This window comes from Macaca thibetana, chromosome 18 (assembly GCF_024542745.1).
Source record: "Macaca thibetana thibetana isolate TM-01 chromosome 18, ASM2454274v1, whole genome shotgun sequence".
Taxonomy (NCBI): Eukaryota; Metazoa; Chordata; class Mammalia; order Primates; family Cercopithecidae; genus Macaca; species Macaca thibetana.
Genome location: NC_065595.1, coordinates 66,196,681 through 66,220,819, shown reverse-complemented (window position 1 = coordinate 66,220,819; position 24,139 = coordinate 66,196,681). Strand labels below are relative to the sequence as shown.

The following is a 24,139-nucleotide window of genomic DNA, read 5'->3' as shown; positions in this document are numbered from 1 at the left end:
TATAGCAAGACCTCATCTCTACCTAAAAAAAAAAAAAAAATTAGCTGGGCATGGTGGTGCACACCTGTAATCCCAGTTACTGGGGAAGCGGAAGTAGGCAGACAGCTTGAACCCAGTTGTTCAAGGCTGCAGTGAGCCATGATCACGCCACTGCACTCCAGCCTGGGTAATAGAGCAAGACTTTCTCTCAAAAATAAACAAGTAACAATAACATTTATTAATTTAAAATATATTGCTGATATGGGCAACTATTTACAGTCTGATTAAGACATAACACACACATTTTAGAAACAAAAATGAATAATATTTACCATCACAGATAATTTAAAAATTATAATGTAAATAAACATTTGTATATGTGTGTGCACGTATATGTGTGTGTATACACACACACACAATAAATTTATAACATACCTTGAAATTCGAAAATTGTATATCTTGCTAAAGCAAATATACATTACCAAAATTCATACAAATTGGGATAGAAAATAATCTAACCCTTAAATTACATCCATTAAAAAATTAAACAGGCCCAGTGTGGTGGCTCACACCTGTAATTCCAGCACTTTGGGAGGCCAAGGCAGGTGGATCATGAGGTCAGGAGTTTGAGACCAGCCTGGCTAATATGATGAAACCCAGTCTCTACTAAAAATACAAAAATTAGCCATGCATGGTGGCTTGCGCCTGTAGTCCCAGCTACTTGGGAGGCCAAGGCAGGAGAATGGCTTGAATCCGGGAGGCAGAGGTTGCAGTGAGCCAAGATCGCACCACTGCACTCCAGACTGGGTGATAGAGCAAGACTCCGTCTCAAAAAGATAAAATAAAATAAAATAAAAATAAACAAGCCGGGCGCAGCAGCTCACACCTGTAATCCCAGCACTTTGGGAGGCCGAGGCGGGTGGATCACCTGAGGTCAGGAGTTCAAGACCAGTCTGACAAACATGGTGAAACCCTGTCTCTACTAAAAATACAAAAAAATTAGCCGGTCGTGGTGGCGGGCACCTGTAATCCCAGCTGCTCAGGAGGCTGAGGAAGGACAATCACTTGAACCCAGGAGGCGGAGGTTGCAGTGTGCCGAGATCGTGCCATTGCACTCCAGCCTGGGTGACAAGAGCAAAACTCCATCAAAAAAAAAATTAAACAAAGCTTTATGCCTACAATGATACCAGGCTTTGGAGATTTCTTAAACAAATTATTAAATATATCAGAAATATATATAAATTATAAATATGTGTAGATTTATATATGTTTATATCATAGTTCAGTAAATGACTCCAAGGTACTGAAAAGAACCCAGGGTTTTCAACATATTTGTACAAAGATTAGAATAACCCTGTAAACAAATTTTAATAAATTGTATGTATAGACTAATCCCATTTACTAGAACGGAGGTTAAAATACTAAAATAGTAGTGAATCAAATTCTACAGGCGCGACGGCTCACGCCTGTAATCCCAGCACTTTGGGAGGCCGAGGCGGACAGATCACGAGGTCAGGAGATCGAGACCATCCTGGCTAACATGGTGAAACCTCATCTCTACTAAAAATACAAAAAAAAATTAGCTGGGTGTGGTGGCAGGCGCCTGTAGTCACAGTTACTCAGGAAGCTGAGGCAGAAGAATGGCGTGAACCCGGGAGGCGGAGCTTGCAGTGAGCTGAGATTGTGCCACTGTACTCCAGCCTGGGTGACAGAGTGAGACTCTGTCTCAAAAAAAAAAAAAAAAGAATAACATAACACAATAAATTGGGTTCATCTAAGAAATGAAATATAATTATAGTTCAATATAAGAAAAACCTATCAATGTAATTTCCTAAATTAATTGATTAAAGAAGGAAAACAATACATTCATCTTAACAGATATTGGAAAATCATTTGATATAATTCAAACTCCATTCCTGATTAAAATATTTATAAGGCTCAGAACCCTAGAATAAATACTCTCCTTAATGATGAAACATTAGAAGAATTCATAAGAAAAATCCAGAACTTATCAAATGATCCTCATAATTATTAATCAACGTTATAAGTGATTGTGGTCAGTCCTCTAAGGGAAAAAAATGAGATGAGTAATTATTTTACATATTGAGTCAATAAAATTTTCAGTATATGCAGATGAGTTCTGAGAAAAGTCATAAAATTAAATGAAAAATTTTTAGCAGTAGAAAAGCTTCAGGAAGGAAGCTAAAGGAGACACTGTTATAAGAAACAAAACAACCTACTTTCCTTATATATCTGCAAAACAAGCTAGAAAATATCATTAAAAATCTTACGATTTAAATACCAGTGCAAACTAGCACGTGTGAAAATGCGTGTAAGACTTAAAGGAATAAATTATGAAACCTCACTGAAGGATAGAAGGCATAAATAAATGGAAAAACACAATTATTATTCCTCAATGGGAAGACTCAATGTTTTGAGATGTGAATTCTCTCTCCAACAATAATCTTTAAATTCAATGAAATTCTTAATAAAGTCACAACAAGATTTTTTACGGGGTAGTCCTAGCCTTTTTCTATGTTTATCTGGAAGAAAAAATTTCTAAGAAGGGCCAAAGGAAATTCTAATGCAGACTTTGATGAGGGGGAACCTACTCTAACAGATTTCAAAAACAAACCATAGAGACAGACATCTGCAAACCTGGCGGTTTTACTTCTCATAAAGTTGGCATTTCAAACGTGCAGAAAAGATGAAAGACTAGGGGAAAGATACGGGTTAGGTCATGGCTATCTTATGGAAAAGATAATTTAGGTTCCCTTCTTCATACCATTTTACAACGTAAATTCCAGTAGGGCAAGTAGCTGGGGCCCCCTGAAGTCTTGCGGATGACAGTAAATTGGCCCCAGGAATTTAGCCTGGCAGGAGAAGTTTATTTTTACAGGTGTCACAGACAGGACCCCTGAAGCCCTGGCCCCTGCTTCATTTGATGACTGGATATCCTTCCTTCTGGAAGGCTCGGAAACCAAACTGGGATCCCTGTGGTTCCTTATAACCAAGAAGCACAGGACCCTAAATGTAGTTACCAAAGCATTAACTCGGCATCTGTGAGCCACTCCAGCAAATAACCATTTTGTTTAACTTTTCTAAAAGATACTCTGAGTAACAAATAATCCAAGGTAAGTTGAAGGCCAGTGCCAGTGAGGTATTTTTTAGACCCAATACTGCTGAAATTTTTATTTATATCATTACTGGCATTCAATCTACCTTCAGAAAAAAACAAAATGAAAATAAAAACAAAATCTGGGTGATTAACTTACTCTGGACAGCTCTATAACTGCCACAAAAGACCGTTTTCTTTCTCTTATACCCTCAAACTGGCAAGAAGCCTATTTGTAGACCATATGCGCTCAATAAGAATTTGCTGAGTGAATGACTGAATGAACCAATGATGCGAAGAAGTTCGCAGCTAAGAATAAATAAATAGAAAAATATGACCAACAGTCTTATCAGAAATAAAATTGTGGCCATGGAGCGGCCATGGAAGCACCTAGAAAGGAAGGCATGCCTACCATCCTCTTCTTTGGCAACTCAATCACACAATCGTCCTCCTTCAAGTTCTGGTGGTGCGTGCGTGGAACCACATGCAGTCCTGTGCTGCTGCTTGTACGAAATGCTGGGGGTGTTAAAGCCAACTACAGAGGCCGACAAGGGGTCCGACCACGTCAGGAACTCCCACGTTAACTAGAAAGTGTTGGAGAACCACCGCAGGCTGTAAGCAAGACTTGTATTTTAGATCAATGACTTGAGGCTCTGGGAAGGATGGATTTGAAGAGAATAAAGCTAAAGTCTGGAGATCACTCAGGAGGCTGCTTCAGCAGTACGGAGGATAACGATGAGTTTCTGTACTAAGAGGCTGTATAAGACAGGAGGGGAGCAGAAAGATTTTATAACCATTTACATGATGAAATTCACAGGTCTCAGAGATGGGCATGAAGAGGGGAGGAGGTAGGCAGAGTTGAGGCTGCCACGCAGGGGTGCCTGTTGGGCACATGGGTGCCACAAGTTGCAATGGAAGATAAAGGATCTTGGGCAAGTCCTCAGAGCACGAGTCCCCAGTCACAAGGGAACAGCACAACTGTGTAAGATCTACCGCAGGTCACTCCTTATTCCAACAGTTACCAGACTTTGTGAATGACTGACTTTGTTTTCATTAATAAATGGGGTGAATTTAAGGTGATGTCTAAAATACAGACACTCTCACTCATTTGCATCCCAACGCTGGGTCTTGAATGGGAAAGAGCTGATTTACAGCCAGTGGGTCAGATATTGTGGGCATCCCTCAGCCTATTTATGCCATAACCTACAGAGTTATTAGTAAAAGATAAAAGTCACTCACATTATTTTATTCCTCTTACATGATCACTGTGCAACAAAACAAAACAATAGCATAAACAAAAATCTAAAAACACAACAACAAAGCAAATCTATATGGGGCTAACAGCATTATCTCCCTAAACAACAGGGATTTCCTAGGAATGTGTCATGCATGTAAATGTCATCAGCTCCTTGTTTCTCGAAATGGACAGGGGTTGAGAAACAATTGCCCTAGCAGAACCTTTGAACGTGCCACCTCCATCTGAGTGGCTATTGTGCTAACTGCTGCCTTCCATCAACCTGCCACTGGAAAACCACTGCCTCATCTAATGGGGTCTCTGTCTCCTGTGGAGGGTCTATAATATCCTCCCCGCAGAGCACCTGCTCAGAGACACTGACTGGAGATTTGCAGTGGGGGTGATGGGAGGGGGAATGACAAACATTTTTGACAAAACAAAAGTACAAGTTCTGCTATTTAAGACCAAGTGAATGAATTCATCTGAAGGCAAAGAGTTTGCATGAGTGAGTCTTGAGAATTAAGGCTGGAAATGTAGGCATAGTGGAGAGTCTTCAATATCAACATGAAAGTTTTGAATTTATCCTGTGGGTAAAAGGAACTTCTGGGTTAAGATGGCAGTTAAGCCACATCATCAAACCTCTGGGATTTTTCTAAGTGAACTCAGCCGAGAAGACCAAAGTTAACAAATTTCTCCAAATTGAGATATATATATATATATACACACACACACACACACACACACATATATATACACTTTGAATTCTCACTGCAGTGATATATTAATTCATGGAGTCCTCTTTCATTTTGAGCCTCTTTCTTCCTAATTTTTACAAAGTCAGTAATTCTACCAGCAGCTGTGGTTTCCTTGCGATCTTAGTTCAAGTATTTTTTTAATGTTTTCAAGAATTGCTTCTTCTTACCTTCCTACATTAGTTGCATTGACTTGCAACTGTACCTTGACATGTAACTGTGCTGACATGGATGACTTACCACAGAGTCACTCCTGGGAACTGCAAAACTCCCTTCTTTATCCTGGGATGCGTCAGACAGGGTAGTACTGTTGAGAGAAGCATCATCTGGCTAAATGGAGAAATAAAAGTACCATTCTTATTCAGGCAAATACTTTCTAATGTGTTTGTATATTCTGTTCTGTGTTCATACTGAGATATGGGTGGCAATATATGCAATCATGACTGCCTGTGCATAGACAATTGCATCCAACTGCTAGTGCAGCAGGACTATGAGCCACCTAGGTGCCTAGCCCTCTAAGGACACTGGCCTCTGTGGCAGACACTGATGTGCCTGCCACAAACTCTATTTGCCTTAACAATATCTTGGTTTTGTTCCAGGGAATTGGGGTGAATCAAAAAACCTGATTTCCAGTCTCATTTGCAGTTAAGAGGGGTCACGTGGCCAACAAGGTGTAAGTGAAACTTTACCAAGTGTATTTACTAAGAAAAAAAACAGGTTCAGCTGATACATGCTCATGATAGGACCACAGATGACAGCCTGGAGCTGCCAAGCATCTTGTACAAATGAGGACAACGGGCACCGGGAAGAAGTCAGGGACAGAAAAGCAAGCCTGGCTGTGTCCATGCAGCTGGCCTATCAGACATGGGCCACCCATCTGAAGGGTCTCCATGTGAAGCAAAATAACTCCAACTTTTTGATTACATGTATCCAAACACAAACTTAACTGGACTAATCCCATAATCTTTTTTAGCAGATTCAATGACTGTTTTTTGTAGTGAATAGAATTTAGTAGCCATAGTATCAAGGTTTTTTTGTTTGTTTGTTTTTTGTTTTTTAATAAAGCTGGAACTAAGATATTTTTGTTCTAGTGTAGTATGGTGCCACTGAAATTAAGATGTGAATATTATTTTCTTCAGCAACAAAACTCACTGCAAAATTTAATGCATTTGATTAAATGGCATTCTTCATTTTGCTCGACTGTATTTTCTCAATTTTCTAGAGACATTATACATTACTTTACAAAATGAACAAAGATCTTTTTTTTCTTTTTTAAAGAAACAAATAAGAAACAAGAGCTAGTATAAGAAATTTAAGTTGGCTGGGCATGGTGGCTCACGCCTGTAATCCCAGCACTTTGGGAGGCTGAGGCAGGAGGATCACCTGAGGTCAGGAGTTTGAGACCAGCCTGGAAAACATGGTGAAACCCCATCTCTACTAAAAATACAAAAATGAGCCGGGTGTGGTGGTGCATGCCTGTTGGGAAGCTGAGGCAGGAGAATAGCTTAAACCTGGGAGGCAGAGGTTGCAGTGAGCCAAGATTGTGCCATTGTGCTCCAGAATGGGCGACAAGAATAAAACTGTCTCAAAAAAAAAAAAAAGAAATTTAAGTCAATATGGTGAAACTGACAATCTACCTCCCCTGCCACCCAAATAACTACAAATGGCAGAAAAACATATATTTTTTAAAAGAAAAGGTTTTGAATAGCACTGGAAACCAGCCAAGAATTCCACAGCAGGCCAAATGAGAAATATGTAGGTGTAAAGCAAATGAGATTGGTTTGGTAAGTTAAAAATCTCTTCCTAAGAGCAACATAAGATAAAATGTCTAGGAAGGGAAGAGAAAAACAAATAACGTAAAATGAACAAAGAGTAAGAAACGGCCGCAGACAAATAATTAAGACATGTTTAGAAAAATAGGAGCCAGGCTGACCTCTCTTGCCATAAATATGTAGACAGCAACTAAATATAACCCAAGGAAAAAACACCAAAAAGATGCGATCTAAATTAAATGAAACTGTTGCCTTGGGGATGGATGAATTCCTAGCTTGAGTATAGAAGTCTAAGGGAGAAGGAACTCAGGATGCCACAAAAAAAGACATGGAGGGGAGAGCAAGAAATGAAATCAGCTTTTATCTCCCTCAGTAGTTTGGTTTTGCATCTGGGGAGCCTGCGTACTAACCAGCCTATCCCCTTTACACACGTTAAAGTTAAGCCCCCCTCACTCACACAAACACACAATCAACAATTTTGGCCTTTCTGGAAAATAGATCTACTCAACTGCAAAGGAAACTCAATTGCAAAGGAAACAATTTCCTATACAAATCAATCAGAAAAATCAATAAAGTCCAGCTCTATGCCTCTGCAGAAAACTTTAGAGGCCCAGTGAGCTGTAATTCCTTCTACCTGCAACGTGCCGACAGCTTCTGCCTTGAGAACACCTTTCACACACTGTGTCCTTACGTGAAGGCGTAGGGTGAATCCTATCACCCCCCGGCTGTAAAAGATTCTGACAGACGGGGCTGGGGGAGGGGCTGGGGAGGAGGACAAGATGAAACACCTGGGATTGATAGTCGTGGTCGGAAGCTCTCCCTCCACTGGAGGCACAACCTAAAACCTGAAAACACTCACTGCCACCCAGCGGGATGCGTGCAGGTCCCTGACCACATGGTACTCACATCACTGTGCACTCACAGATTGCCACACATTCCAAAAGCTAATGCGTTCTCTACACGCGATGTTTACATTTCCAAAATAACTTGGAAAAAACTAAATGTTTATATCTATATTGATACTGGAAAAATATTTATACAGGAGTCTGTTATTTTTTCTGTGTGAACCCATGAAGACCTAGCTTTCGTTGACAATATCCTCCACACAGGATATGCAATAGAAAATGATTTTCTGTTGTTGTTTCTGCCTGTAGATGTTTTGTAATGATAGAATTTAGTTATTTTAGATTTACCTATTAAATTATTCTTTACTAAGTTTAACAGCTATGGGTGATGGAGAGATGCGGCTGTGTTTGCTGACAATCTGAATTATGTAGCATCTTTACCTAAGGGAAATGAGAATTTATATCCTTTATTCTACATTTATATTCATAAATGTTCTGGGCAGAATTATTTGTAGTAACTCCAAACTGTAAACAATCCAAATGTCCATCATCACCAGGTGAACATCAATAGTGGTGTATTTATACAATGGAATATTATTTAGTAATGGACTAAATTCCTAAAACATGCAACAAATGGATATCAAAATTATTATAAATTAAAGAAGCCAGACATAAAAGAACATACTATAATTAGACTTATATGAAACGAGAAACCAAGCTAAGGTGTTAGAAATCACAGCTGGGCTTGCTTCTCCAGGACAGGGGGCCTGCTGACTGACAGGGCCCAGGAGAAATTTCTGGGTAATGGAGATGTTCTATATTTTGATTAACTGTAATTACATGGGTGATAACATTTTGTGAAAATTAACTGAAGCTGGGTGTGGTGGTGCACACCTGTAGTCCCAGCTACTTGAGAGGCTGAGGAGGGAGGATCATTGGAGCCCAGGAGTTTGAGGCTGCACTGAGCTATGATTGTGCCAGTGCTCTCCAGGCTGGACAACAGAGACCCTGTCTCTAAAAAACAAAAAACAAAAACACAACTGAAATTACTGAATTATACATCTAAAATGTATGCACTTACAGTTTGTAAGTTATACTTCAATTTAAGAAAACATAAAAATTATGATTTTCTAAAAAAAATGTAATTCTTACCTTCTGAGAAACTTAAAAGGGCCATTGCTGCTTTGAACTGAGATGATATTGCTATAATAATGGGTATATTAGAGATTAAATATTGCTTTGGGACATAATTTGTTTGCCAAACATAAAAAGAGTGAGACAAGCTAAATAAAAATACAATAATGACCAAAAAAAAATTTTCAAATCTGGAGCATGAAGTTGAAGAAAACTAGAAAACAGAGCAAACAGAGTAATATGAGCTAATTTCACAGAATCCTCAGGGTGTCGCTTTTCTAGCCGGAAGCCTCTGTGACGGGTGCTGCCTTTGTCCGAGTTTTGCTCAGGCCCACTGGATTCATTCCGCCCACTTGGCCCAGCAGGCTGCACTTGGCTTGTGCTACTGGCCCAGATCCCATGCCTGCCAAGGGCAAGCTAGGTGCAGAGTGGCAAGTAGTGTGTGAGCAAGTACAGGGTCCAGCCACAGCATAGAGCCAGGCATGTCGGCTGCAGCAGGGCAGGCAGCTCCAGGTGCCAGTACAGGCACTGGCTCTGTACAAGGCTATGGCTGGACCAGGTGTACCACAGATGAATTCCACTGTGGGCACCAGGGAATGCGGTGGTGCCTAGAAGCTTGGAGATCCGAGGAAATGCAGAGCCCCAAAGAGGGTGTCACAGCCCTGGCTCAGAGAACCCCTAGGTCTGGGCTCCCCAAAGGGCCACAGCTCTTCTCTCCTTCTAGTTTGCCCACAATGTGGCAAGTGGGAAGCATGTTTCAGACCTGTTTGTGTTACAGCTCTTTCAGTCTCACCATTTGGTGGGTCCCAAGTTCTAGTCCCAGGTCCAGGAAAAATGAGGTACACGGACAACGGGAGGGTGAGCAAGACAGAGAGGAGCTTCACTGAGTGACAGAACAGCTCTCAGGAGACCCCCAGTGGGTAGCTCCTTTCTGCAGACAGGTCATCCTGAAGAGACCTGAAACAGGTAGGCCTTGTAGTCCCTGACATCTGTGTGACTGGCTGAGTCAGGGGTTTTTATGGGCTCAGAAGGGAGGAAGTGCACGCTGACTAGTCCATGGGTGGCCATGGGCGGGCTTGGAAAAAGCAATATCCAATTGGCTGAATGGTCATCAATGAAGTCCTCAGTCAGGTCAGCGGACTTCACTCAGAGCTGGCAGCCCATCCTCCTGGCTTCAGGCTGTTCCTGGCTTGAAGGTGGGTTTTCACCAGGTACCTGACCCTTTCTGCCCAGCAACCTGTTTGCCTCCCACCATCAACATGCCATCCACAGTGCCTAGGCTGTTCTTGCTGAGGGGTACCTGCAGAGCTGTGCTGAGCTGCCCTCAGCACCCACCTTGGCCTCCCTCCCATGCTGGTTGGTGCCCAAAGTTCAGAGGAGGGCCAAGGCAGCAGGGGGCTGGAGTGTAAGCACTGACCTGAGCATGTGCACACTCTGTGGGGTTGCGACAGCACCCAGGCTGTGCCACAACTTTGCTCCACACTGGAGTGGGCGAAAGGAGCGGGGAGAGGCCAGGGAGCATGAGCAGGCACTTCCAAGCCTGTGGGAGGAGGGGTTTCCCAGGCCACCAAGAGTACAGACATGCCTGGGTCCAGTGCTGCAGGTGGACGACTGTGGCTGCGCCTGGGAGCACAGGGCTCCCACCCTGCCAACTCAGTAGGGGGCAGGGCTCCCACCTGCTCCTGGCTCCTGCTCGCCCCACAGAAGGCACAACCCTGGCTGCACCTCCCTTGCTGTAGCTAGTGTCTTCACAGAGGCAGCTCCAGAGGGGCCTGCCTTCAATAAAATTTAGGAGCTATTCAAATTCAATTGAAGCAAAGCATCCAATATGTGCTCTTGAAAGATGGGAGTGGGGAGAAAAATAATCTAAGACATAATAGAAGAAAATATCCAGCAACTGAAGAAAGAAAATTACTCTTAGACAGAAAAGACCCACTATGTGCTGACCAGGATGAAAAAGATAAAAAGAAGATCTTTGTGAAAGTTCAGAATTCCAGCAATAAGTTCAAAATAAATTCAAAATTTATAAAATTTAAAAAGTTGCAGAGAGAACAAACACAAAAACCTAGAGAAGTTTATTTATAAAGGAATGAGGTCCAGGCAACTAAAATAAGAATAGAAAAAACTTACGGTCACATTAAGGGTGTAACAGTTTGTCAAAAAAAAAAAAAAAAAAAAAAAAAAAGAGACAGAGAGAAATTCTAGTGTACAAGTTTTCCAGGAGAGTGAAGGTTTCCTTTTAAAAATGGACAGTCAGTTGTCACATGTTCCTAATATAACCCCTCCCTGAGACCAGTCTGGTTCGACTTTCATGTAACTAAGTGGTGAGTTGTTTTTTAGTTGCCATTGTGAACCCAAAATATCTGAGACAGGTCTCAGTCAATTTAGAAAGTTTATTTTGTCAAGGTTAAGGATGTGCCCATGACACTGTCTCAGGGTGTCCTGACAACATGTGCCCACAGTGGTCAGAGTACAGCTTGCTTTTATACATTTTAGGGAGACATAATACATCAAAATCAGTACATGTAAGATTCACATTGGTTTGATCTGGAAAGGTGGAACAACTTGAAGCAGGGGCTTCCTGGTCATGGGTAGATTTAAAAATTTTCTGAATGGGCTGGGCGCAGTGGCTCATGCCTGTAATCCCAGGACTTTGGGAGGCCGAAGTGGGTGGACCACCTGAGGTCAGGAGTTTGAGCCCAGCCTGACCAACATGGTGAAACCCTGTCTCTTCTAAAAATACAAAAAAATTAGCTGGGTATAGTGGTGCATGCCTGTAATTGCAGCTACTTGGGAGGCTGAGGCGGGACAATCGCTTGAACCCGGGAGGCGGAGGTTGCAGTTAGCCGAGATCGTGCCATTGCACTCCAGCCTGGCCAACAAGAGTGAAACTCTGTCTCAAAAAAACAAGAAAAATTGATTGGCAGTTGGTTATTAGTAGAAAGGAATGTCTGAGTTATGATAGGGGTTGTGGAGACCTAGGTTCTATCATGCAGATGAAGCCTCCAAGTAGCAGGCTTTAGAGAGAATAGACAGTAAATGTTTATCAGACTTAAGGTCTGTGTTGATGTTAATGCTAGAGGGTATAATGAGGCATGTCCAACCCCCTCTTCCACTGTGGCCTGAATGAGATTTTCAGATAACTCTGGAATACCCTTGGCAAAGAGAAGGGGTCCATTCAGATAGTTGGAGGCCTTAGAATTTTATTTTTGGTTTACACCATGGACCCCCAGGTTGAAGATCACGCAACATGAGCATAACCAGATGAACCAAGCATGCAACCATGGGTGGAACCTAAGTGCTCAGAATGAGGAACAGGGACTGAAGTAAGCAGACACCATATGGCAGGATCTAGGATCCAATCAGATTGAGCCCTGGCATCACCCCATGGCAGGATTCAGTCAGAGCAGGCCTCCTGGCATCATCTTATTGCAAGATCCAATCAGATCACCCCTCATTACCCTCTAACTATAAAACTTGCTCCAATCCCCGGCTCAGTGAGACAGATTTGAGCATTTCCTCCTATCTCCCTGCCATTTGAGTTGAAAAAAACCTTTCTTGCTGCAAAACTTGGTGCTTCAGTGTTCTTTCCATTTTGCATGGGCAAACTGACCCAGTTCGCTTTGGTGACACTAACAGGTATCAACAAGGTATCAGAGCCTCCTAAGCATCCTGTAAGTATAAGGATTAAGTCCACATGCTAAGGCGGCAACACGAAAGGAAAAAGTGGTCAGTCCATGCTAAGGCTACTACTACATTGTTTTGCAGTTGTACAAGCCTTGGTTAATTCGCCATTAATTTCTTAGTTTTGTGATTTAAAAAAAACCCTTCTACTTGCTTAAAATTAAGTTCCTTAGATTTTCTTTTATATGAAGCAAATAGATATAACTGATTTTTAACAAATGGTCTGATTGTATTTGACAGTAAATTATGAATCAATAGCAAGTACAGCTATTTGGTTATCATTTAAGACACTGGAAATAAACTAAAAGGATTGTTTTACATTTTCAATAAACTAACACCTTGACAGATTATTTCATTTATGTTGACTGTACATAAGGAAGGTTTCTTCTTTTATCTATATAGGAATTGATTTGTAAGGTAGGTTTCTGACTACTGTAGATTGGATTGTAAACATTTTGTAAGTGCTTGGGTTTAGCAGCATGTGTGATTAGAGTCAAGGGTCATTCATACCTAACACACAAATAGACCATTTATTGTAAGTAGCTTACTGAAAAATAAATATGTTGTCTATTAATGAGATTATAAGATATTCAATGGACTTTTAAAAACAGGATTATTGAGATATATCATATATGCAATTAACTGTACATAAAGTATATATAACATACAATTTGATGAGTTTTGACAGTTATATAGACCTATGAAACCATCACCACAGTCAAGATAATGAACAAAACAAGCACCCCCCAAAATGGACTCATGCCTCCTTTGAATCTCTAGTTCTCTCCCCTCCTCACCCTCCCTCCTGTCCCCAGGAGCCAATCAATGATCATCTTTCCCCCATTATAGGTTAGTTTACATTTTCTATCATTTTGTGTGAATCAAATATTTTTGGGTCTGGCTTCTTTCACACAGTATAATTATTCTGAGATCCATCTGTGTTGTGCATATCAATAGTTTGTTGCTTTTTATTGCTGAGTAATATTCCATTTTGTGGACATACCACAATTTTTTTATCCATTTACCTGCAAATGGCCATCTGGATATTTTCAGTTTGGGGCTATTACAAATAAAGCTGCTATAAACATTGTGGATAAGTGTTTGTGTGTATACATATTACTTATGAGTAGAACGGTTGGGTCTTATAGTAGGTATATCCTTAATATTTTAAGATGCTGCCAAGTGGATAAAACATTTTACATTCCTAACAACAACATATGAAAGTTCTAATTGCTCTGAATCTTTGGCACTGCTTGGTATTGTCAGTCTTTTTAAGTTTAGCCATTCCATAGGGTATCTAGAAATATCTTACTGTGGCTTTCTTCGCATTTCCATAATCATTAATAATGCTAAGCACCTTTTCACGAGCTTACCTACTCAACTTGAGCTCATTTACCACTGAATATTTTCCTTAAAAATTATCTAAGGTAGATAAGTATGTTGAAATCTGTGGTTGTCCAGCCATCTTAATTATATTGCACTTTTTTCAAGTTTTGCTCAACCGTCTTGAAGAAATGGCTTATTTCATGCCTATCACCATCCCCCCCAACTATAACTTACCATGGAACCACTTGCCTTGATAACTGTTGGAAGCTCTCTTTCTTCCTTGGTGCCATCCAGCTGATTAGTGTGGTTGTCACAGGTATCACGAGGCTAACAGAAGAAATCAAAGCCACGTTTATCTAGGCATATCTTTCCAAATACGATTGCGTATTCACATATGCATTACTCTAGAGTTTTTATATATAGGTACAGCTGCCTGGAGATATATACAATTAATGACTACCTGGGCATTGATAACAGCACTTACCAATTCATTCATAATTATATTGATCCTCATAAATGCCATGTACTGTAACAGAATTGGTCTCAGAAGCAGACTCTGCTAGCTTCCTGCCAAAACCCACTTTCTTTTCTTTCCTAACTTATGAATATCATGATTTTGCTCCAAGATGCTACGTTCTAACTAAAAAGACTGAGTGTGATCATCTGATGGTTATATCCAGTAAGATATGAATGTAATTCTACTTGGTGGAGTGTCCAGGAAAGCTAATGTTTTCTTGTGAAAGTGGATGAAGTCAGCTTCCTTCAGAAGCATTGACATGGTGCCTGTGATGTCCAGACATCCTGTAAGTATTAACAATTGGCCCATACACTAAGGGGGGCAGAATGGAAAGAAGAAAAAATTGATAGATCCATGCCAGGGCAGCCATACCAGCCTTGGCCTTCCTCCTTAAGCTTCTTGTTTTGCAAGAAAACCTCTAATTGTCTAAGTCTGACCTAACTGACAAAACCATGCTATTTTAAAGTGAGACTTTATGATTGTATTTTGCAATGGTTTGTAAACCAATATCAAGAGAAAATCCAACATCACGAAAAAGAAGTACAGTGATAAACATTCTACGAAAAGCAGATAATTGAGGAAAGAGAAGAACATTTATAATTTTTTTTTAGAGAGATTTGAGAGAGAGTTGCAACAAGAAGTCAGGAACTAAGTATAACAATAAAGGGGAAATCAGTGGAAAAAGAGGCATTCTTGTGAATTAACAGTATGATTGTTGAATTATAAATGCAACAGGGGCCAAGTTATAATTACTCATGGCAAATATTAAAATTAAGTCTCTACAAGAATAATGCAGACAAAATCTACTAGCAGACAAACAGAAAAAAGATATGGAAAATAACTGACAATTTAAGATATGTGAGTTTAATCCAAGCAGTGAAAGGAAGAACAGAAAAAGTGGAGAGAAAGAAATAATTACAGAAATAATGGGAAAAGAATGTTCAGAATTCAAAGGAAAGGAAGTTATCAGAAACAAAAAGCTGAGTGCTAATGATGATGAGAAAAAGAAAGATTTCATATCCTAATGATATTCAGTTCTCCAACAATAAAAATACACCTACAAGGTTTCCAGAAATATAAAAATGAAAGCAGGATATAAATAAAGGAATAAGTTTTAGGAGGCATCAGACTTCTCAACAATAACACAGTATGAAAAAGCAGATGGGCCAATAGCTATACGTTACTGTAGGAAACCGATTTAGGGCCTAGCATCTTGATACTCACCAATTTAGGATTCAAGTTTTTTGGATTATAAAAATTTAGTATCCAGAGACATTTCTTGCCAGATTTGCTCAAAGAGTAAAAGGCACAATCTGCTAAGAAGATGTAACATTCTGTAATACATGTGATTATGTAAGTTGGTATTTTTACTGTTCTACGTAGTCATTTCATTACATTCTCCTTCATCATCCTTCTGCAGGACAGGACAGTGCCTACCACCTCATTCCATAAACTGTCCAGCAGCTCACGGGTTTGCCTAGAATAACTTCAGCGTTCTCTTCCATCTCAGTGAGAAGTTTATTCATGTGTTTGGCACCATGCTTACCCCGGCTAACATTTTTTTTTTTGAGAGAAGGTCACCCAGTCTGAAGTGTAATAGTGAGATCATAGCTCACTGCAACCTTGAACACCTGCGCTCAAGGAATCCTCCCGCCTCAGCCTCCCAAATAGCTAGAACTACAGGAACATGCCATTGCATCTGGCTAATTTTTAAATTTTTTTTTTTTCTAGAGACAGGGTCTTGCTTTTTTGCCCAGGTTGGTCTCAAACTCCTGGGCTCAAGACAGCCTCCTGCCTTGGCCTCCCAAAGTGCTAGGATTACAGGCGTAAGCCGCCACACCTGGCCCTGATTAACCTTTAAAAGGTGGTATGACCTTCAATGATTTGAAATGAAAGGCACAGTGAAAGCCACGTGAGAGAACATTTTGCCCATGAGGAGAATGGGAAGGAGACGGAACAGAGGAGGCTTGCTGCAATTATGCTTCTGTCTGCACGTCCTGCAGATGCCTGAGATCCTTCTGGAACTTTGATTATTCACTCTTTCACATGGAGCTCAAGACAGAACTGCTTTACTTACCCCAAAGTGACAGCTAATGGGTTGGCATAGCTTAGTTGGGTTGGGGTGGGTGGCAGCCAAGGGGAGACAAACGCAGGGTGGGTTAATGTTCGCCTTTGGCCGACGTGAAATCATTTGGTAAACATTCCATTCAAAGGCCAACTGTTATCTTACCTGATAACTGTGAATAACCATGTCTCACCTTCTAACCATCGCCATTGCTTTTGTTTGCATTTTAAATTCACTTTTAAGCTAATATATAAAAATCCTGTGTGCAGGGGCCATGTCTCCTTATTTTACTGCTGTTGTCTAGAGTGCTAGGCACTTAGTGAGTGTTCACTAAATACCTACAATTGTTTCCTGGTGATTACCCTATAAACCTGACTCTGATCATCACTTTTTAAGGGAAGAAGAGAAGGTAAAGGCAAATGAAAGAAGTTTTACCCCTCATACACCTAGAAATATATTATATTGAGAGATCTGCAAAAAAGAGTACCATAGCAGGTCTGACACACACTTGAGTTTCAGGAGGTTCCCACTATTTCCTCAATGTTAAGACTGGCTCATGGATCCTAAACTATTTGTGCAAACAATATGGCATATACTGAACACCTGCTTTCCTTCTGGGAGTCTGGAATTTTGTGGCCTACTACGTAGAGGGTGCCTATGTGATCAACCCGATAAAAACCTGGGGCTCCTTGGCTTTATTGAACTTTCCTGGTAGAAACAGTTTGCTGCTGGAGGAATTAATCCTGTCCTACGTTACCCCCCTGAGAGAGGACTCTTGGAAGCTCGTGCAGATTCCCTGCACTTCGCTCCATGCACCTTTCTCTTTGCAGATTTTGCTCTGTATCCGTTTGCAGTAACAATTCCAGCCATGGGTAGGACTGTTTGCTGCGTCCTGTGAGTCCTTCTAAACCACTGAACCTGGGCATGGTCTTGGGAACCCCTCACCCAGGAGGAAACCAGAATATATATTTTTGATATTTAAACTAATATATTTTACAATTCCATATATAAGTGTTTGAAGATTAGCACTTGTCTAACCTACACACACACACACACACCGCCCCCATATCTCATTCTTTCGTGATTATCTACATTGTTATCTTCTGTTTCATATGGTTAGATTTGAAAAAGGTAAGAAGTACATTTTTCAAACCTTATCGGCCTCTGCTTGCCTGATGCAATGTCTGCAGTCCAGTTTAAAAATCTACTCACAAAGGATGCAACATACCATTGTAAAACAGAAGTCCCCCTCTAATATACTGAGAGAGAAGAAGTTCTGTGAAAATTCACCATATTTTTCCTCTAGTTTGGAAGAAGGTAAAAGATGGAATATAAGAATAAAAAGATACAAGATTAAATACATAAAATAAATCCAGAATAATGAGAATCCCTAGTCAGGGGGTGGGGGTGTGCGTGTGGTGTGAGATCGAAATTAAGGCTCGATATGATGAGCTGCCTGGAAATCTGGTGAGATCAGATGGCATAATAGCAAGTTCTCCCCACTGTGCTCCCGCAGAGAAGCTCCCCCAGTCAAACAACCCTCCTTATCCAGAGGACAGTTCTTGTGTATCTCTGAGTAGTATTTCAGTTCCCTGCCAGCCCATGGAATTGCTCAAAAACCCAATCGCTTTCTCCTGTGGGAGCCAGGGTACAGCCTACCCTCCTAATGCTACAAAGCCTGCAGACCCTGCTTGCTCACCCTGTTCCCAGGAGCAGCCTACATGTGGCCCTGTGTGGCATGCAGTGTCCCCCTCTCCCAAGCTGTGAGGATACGTGACTAATAAACTGCTGTCGATTACACATGACCAGTGTCGGGTGCTGTGTGTTCAGCCACTCTCATAATCCAAGGGTGGAGAGCTTTCCCTCACCACCGGGGCAAAGAGAAGACAACCAAAACAGAAGGTAGAGCCAGGTGGGACACAAAGCTCACAGAAACCCATTTTTTAGAAAGGCTTCAGTGTCTGCTCTGACTTGCCCTCCTCTGGCTGAGGGGTGAGACACTGGATGCAGCAAGGGGAATGGGGACAGTAGAGAGGGGCAAACGCCTCAGGCCAAGTGTCCTGGTGGGGAGGAAGGAAAAATACAATAAAATTAGAAAAAGGATTAAATTAGAAAAGAAAATAGAGACAAAATCTGCAAAACAGGATTGCTCACAGTGCCTGCTGACTATACTCCACATGCGGACCTCGATCTACCCTCAGGCAACAGAAGAGTGGCCAGAACACAAACTAGCCACATTCAAACCACTCAGCAGACTCTTAGGAGAGACAAAGAACCTACTTCCAGATAGAGTGCCCCACATGAAATCTCTATAACATAAAAAGAAACTGTACAGAAACAAAACATCATCATCATCATCATCATCGCCATCTTCATCCGATCAAGGGTGGGAATAGGAATTATTCTTGGAACAGCAAAGAATCCTTCTCCTCTAACAGGAAGGAAAAAAACTAAAGCTAAAGAGAAGGAAACATACTGAAGTATAACAGAGGAAAGTCTCTGACTGTAAATGAGAAATCTGCCACCACAAATCCAGGTGGAGGCAGATGTCAGCAAACCCCGTCCTTCTATGGCTCCTATTCACGATGCACCATTTCAAACGGTGGACCCAAGTTTCATGACACGTGGTATAGATCACGCATGGGATTCATCTCATAGAATTAAAGCCTTCTACTGAGACAGATTCATTGGCAGTCATGAACTCAGATTAGCATTCTTTGAAACTTTGCACTAAAACAGACCAGATGGGCTCTGATGAAAGGTGTTCACTTCCTGTGCTAGATAGTGTACTTTTTCCCACTTACCACTATACATTTAAAATGACATAGTGCAGCTTCCCATGATATTTACATTTAGAATCGTACATATACACCATGGAATACTATGCAGCCATAAAAAGGAATGAGATCGTGTCCTTTGCAGGGACATGGATGGAGCTGGAAGCTGTTATCTTCAGCAAACTAACACAGGAACAGAAAACCAAACACCGCATGTTCTCACTTCTAAGTGGGAGCTGAACGATGAGAACACACTACGGACATATGGTGGGGAACAGAACACACTGGGGCCTGTTCAGGGTCAGGGAAGGGAGAACATCAAGAAGAATAGCTAATGGCTGCGGAGCTTAATACCAACATGATGGGTTGATCTGTGCAGCAAACCACCATGGCACATGTTTACCTGCGTAACAAACCTGCACATACTGCACATGTACCCCAGAACTTAAAATAAAAGCTGAAGAAAAAAATGCAATTCTAATTCCAAAAAAAGAGATATTTACCTTTTTAAAATAACTGATCTGGGCATGGAGGCTCATGTCTGTAATCCCAGCACTTTAGGAGGGAAGAGGCTAGGAGTCTGAGACCAGCCTGGGCAACATAATGAGATCTCATCTCTATAAAAAATTTAAACATTAGCTGGGCATGGCGATGTGCAGCTGCAGTCCCAGCTACTAGGGTGGCTGAGGTGGGAGGATTGCTTGAGCCCAGGAGTTCCAGGTTACAGTGAGCTGTGACTGTGCAACTGCACTGCAGCCTGGGTGACAGCAAGACCCCGTCTCAAAATGAAAAGAAAAGAAGTGAAATGTCAAAATATTTCTTATGGTGGTAATTAAATTAATACTAAAGGATATATGGAGGGTAACTCAAGATTTTCCATTGTGAGCTCATCCAAGAGAACAACACTGATCTGACAACTTCACCCACATTTCGACTTCCGGCTGCAGCTATTACTGTGGGTGTTATTCTTTCTGTTAGTAAAGGTAGGGCATATAGTTATTTGTGAATTGATTTATTTATTCCTGAGTTTATTTTTAAGAGTCTCTTTTTTTCTTCATTGTTTCCATATAAGTGGGCATTTTTTCCCATTAGTTTTTCTGTCTTGAAATAATTATTTTTTCTAACCTCCTTACACTCGGTTTCCCTTGCCTTAATTTACCAGTTGACCATTTCTACAGGGAATGGACAATACCTCCTCTTTATCCAGAGTCACATCCAAAAGAGGAGCTGGGATACAAAAAATCATCTGGCTATTGAAAAAAATGAAAGTGTATTTTATTTTATTTATAGTTTCCCAAATTTAATTGTGCAATAAATCACTTGTTATGAATACTATGTGTATATTCATAGAGATTTGTGGCGATAACCATAGCTATGATTACTTATGCACTTGTCCTTTCATTTAGCAATTTATCAACCCATACCGAGCGCCTATTAAATGCCAGGCACATTAATAGACACTATTCTCTGTGGAAGACACCATCAACTGTGCACCCCAAACCCAGCCTGTTGTCTTCCTTAAGTTTTCTGGTTGTTTTTATGAAAGACAAAAGGAAACTGGATTCATGGTAGGGAAAAACACCACCTACATCGTCTGCTTCAGAGAGAAAAACAAACTCATATTTGTGTAACACATGATCTCTTGTGTTTTCTGTTATGTGCAGCCAAATGTATATATATAAGTTATATAATCATTTTTACAGCACACTGTATATTTATATAGTCAATTGTACATTAATTCCACTTTTAGCTAGTTGCTTATCAATTATGAAGCTAAAGATAAATTAGATCGATTTTGCCCAGTTAAATGTGCTACTGAAAGGAACACTTAATTCAGATCTTCTGAATGTTGGAAAATGTATTTGGGTACTGGAACTCTGCTCATGATGAACAGGACTGTAAACCATGCGTGATGTATCTGGAGACTGATTTAACATTTTTGATTTAGTATACAAGTAAAACAGGGGTTAAATGTCTGTTCCTTTATTATAAAAAAACTCCACTGAAAAACTAAATGTATTAGATATTTAGTGAAATCATAACATTTCTTTGAACCCATAGAAATTGTCATTCTTCACCTTGCCTGTCCATATTTTCTAAGTTTCCAATAACAATTATGTATTACTTTCATTGTAAGAAAAAACACATTTATTTTCTGAAAGGCATAAGTACTACTGAAAAATCAGCACAAGAAAATTCAATCAAGATAGCAAAATGTACAGGCTACCTTCTCCTGTCCCTGCAAATTACTCCAAGTGTCAAAAGATATATCTTTTTAAATGTGCAGTTCTAAAAACCACTGAACATTTCCATTAACAGAACAGAAATTGTTGGAAGTTCCTGGCAGATAAAAATCAGGCAGGAATGGTTTGATAGGGTTAGAGGAAAACCTCTGCCTGTAAAAAGGCACAAGAGAAAAATGCATAGAAGGTAAAGGCTGATCCAGAAAAAGCCCATTTCCAGAACCAAAATAAAAGGATCAGGGAGGCACCCCACACTCAGAAGGACAAAAGTAACTGCAAAATATTTTTCCGAACAAAGAGGCCAGGCAGACCCTTCCCTCCCAGACACTGAAGAGCAGGCAGTAGCTAACTCTCAGTAATGAGTGATGCCTGCCTCGGTGGCAGCGGCGGCTGTCCCAGTGAGTGTGTGGTGGTTGTAGACAGAGGCTAAATTGCATTTCACTTAGAGCCTTCTAAGAGAATATGGACAGGAGTTAAGAAGAGAAGTTCAGTTTGCTTGAAAAAGAAATTACAGTTCTACAGGACTCCTATGACTTTGGCATTGATGCCATATGTACGTGTCTTTTAAAAACTACTTTATATTTTTTAAATTTTTATATTGTCAACATGGAATTTTTAAACTTGAAAATATGACTCATACAAACGTAAAATGGGCACATGTCAAACGTTTTCTATTGTTATTTTTTTAATTTCTATTTTTTGTGGGTACATAGTAGGTATACATATTTATGGGGTATATGGGATATTTTGAATCAGAGGTGTCATACTCCAAAATGTATGTGTCTTAAGTGAAGGATGACAGTCAACAAACTTCACCATTCAAAAAGGCCCAGACTCCTATTCACAGGAGAGTTCTGGGAGAAAAGAGGACCATACAACTCTCATTACCTATACTGATCAATCAATCAATCTAATCCTTTCTTAATAAACATAAATCAACACCCAAGGATCAAAGTCAACAGAGCAACAACAATGGAAGAGAAAAACGACGACGCTAAAATAAACACATGACTCTGAAGGAAGCAGAAAATTCAAGGAAAAGAAGAGAACTTTGAAATTTAAGGTTTAATTCAGTTATTACCTTCAGAATGCTGAGAGGCTACTGCAGTCAAGAAACAAGAACATAGGAACAGCTCCAGTCTCCAACTCCCAGCGCGAGCGACACAGAAGACCAGTGATTTCTGGATTTTCAACTGAGGTACTGGGTTCATCTCACTAGGGAGTGCCGGACAATCGGTGCTGGTCAGCTGATGCAGCCCAACCAGCTAGAGCTGAAGCAGGGCGAGGCATCGCCTCACCTGGGAAGCCCAAGGGGGAAGGGAATCCCTTTTCCTAGCCAGGGGAACTGAGACACACAACACCTGGAAAATCGGGTAACTCCCAACCCAATACTGCGCAAGTGGGCACACCAGGATATTATATCCCACACCTGGCCGTGGGAGGGTCCCACGCCCACGGAGCCTCCCTCATTGCTACACAGCAGTCTGCGATCGGTCTAACGATCGAACCGCAAGGCAGCAGCGAGGCTGGGGGAGGGGCGCCCGCGATTGCTGAGGCTTAAGTAGGTAAACAAAGCCGCTGGGAAGCTCGAACTGTGTGGAGCTCACAGCAGCTCAAGGAAACCTGCCTGTCTCTGTAGACTCCACCTCTGGAGACAGAGCACAGATAAACAAAAGCAGCAGAAACCTCTGCAGACGCAAACGACTCTGCCTGACAGCTTTGAAGAGAGCAGTGGATCTCCCAACACGGAGGCTGAGATCTGAGAAGGGACAGACTGCCTGCTCAAGTGGGTCCCTGACCCCTGAGTAGCCTAACTGGGAGACATCCCCCACTAGGGGCAGTCTAACACCCCACACCTCACAGGGTGGAGTACACCCCTGAGAGGAAGCTTCCAAAGCAAGAATCAGACAGGTACACTCGCTGTTCAGCAATATTCTATCTTCTGCAGCCTCTGCTGCTGATACCCAGGCAAACAGGGTCTGGAGTGGACCTCAAGCAATCTCCAACAGACCTACAGCTGAGGGTTCTGACTGTTAAAAGGAAAACTATCAAACAGGAAGGACACCTACACCAAAACCCCATCAGTATGTCACCATCATCAAAGACCAGAGGCAGATAAAACCACAAAGATGGGGAAAAAGCAGGGCAGAAAAGCTGGAAATTCAAAAAATAAGAGCGCATCTCCCCCGGCAAAGGAGCGCAGCTCATCGCCAGCAACGGATCAAAGCTGGACGGAGAATGACTTTGACGAGATGAGAGAAGAAGGCTTCAGTCCATCAAACTTCTCAGAGCTAAAGGAGGAATTACCTACCCAGCGCAAAGAAACTAAAAATCTTGAAAAAAAAGTGGAAGAATTGATGGCTAGAGTAATTAATGCAGAGAAGGTCATAAACGAAATGAAAGAGATGAAAACCATGACACGAGAAATATGTGACAAATGCACAAGCTTCAGTAACCGACTCGATCAACTGGAAGAAAGAGCATCAGCAATTGAGGATCAAATGAATGAAATGAAGCGAGAAGAGAAACCAAAAGAAAAAAGAAGAAAAAGAAATGAACAAAGCCTGCAAGAAGTATGGGATTATGTAAAAAGACCAAATCTACATGTGAATGGGGTGCCTGAAAGTGAGGGGGAAAATGGAACCAAGTTGGAAAATACTCTTCAGGATATCATTCAGGAGAACTTCCCCAACCTA

General features: G+C 41.1%; 1 protein-coding gene across 5 annotated transcripts in view; it reads right to left on the bottom strand.

Annotated features, from left to right (window-relative positions):
- ARHGAP28 (Rho GTPase activating protein 28) overlaps positions 1 to 24,139 on the bottom strand; it is a 192,612-nt gene that overhangs the window by 46,039 nt on the left and 122,434 nt on the right. For 4 of the 5 annotated variants that reach the window (XM_050767460.1, XM_050767462.1, XM_050767463.1 and 1 more), the window contains 2 exons: positions 14,076 to 14,168; positions 5,321 to 5,410 (listed from right to left, as the gene is read on the bottom strand). In XM_050767460.1, coding sequence (XP_050623417.1) covers positions 5,321 to 5,410; positions 14,076 to 14,168 — 183 coding nt within the window. The remainder of the gene's footprint in view (positions 1 to 5,320; positions 5,411 to 14,075; positions 14,169 to 24,139) is intronic. The other variant, XM_050767461.1, reaches the window with a different exon arrangement.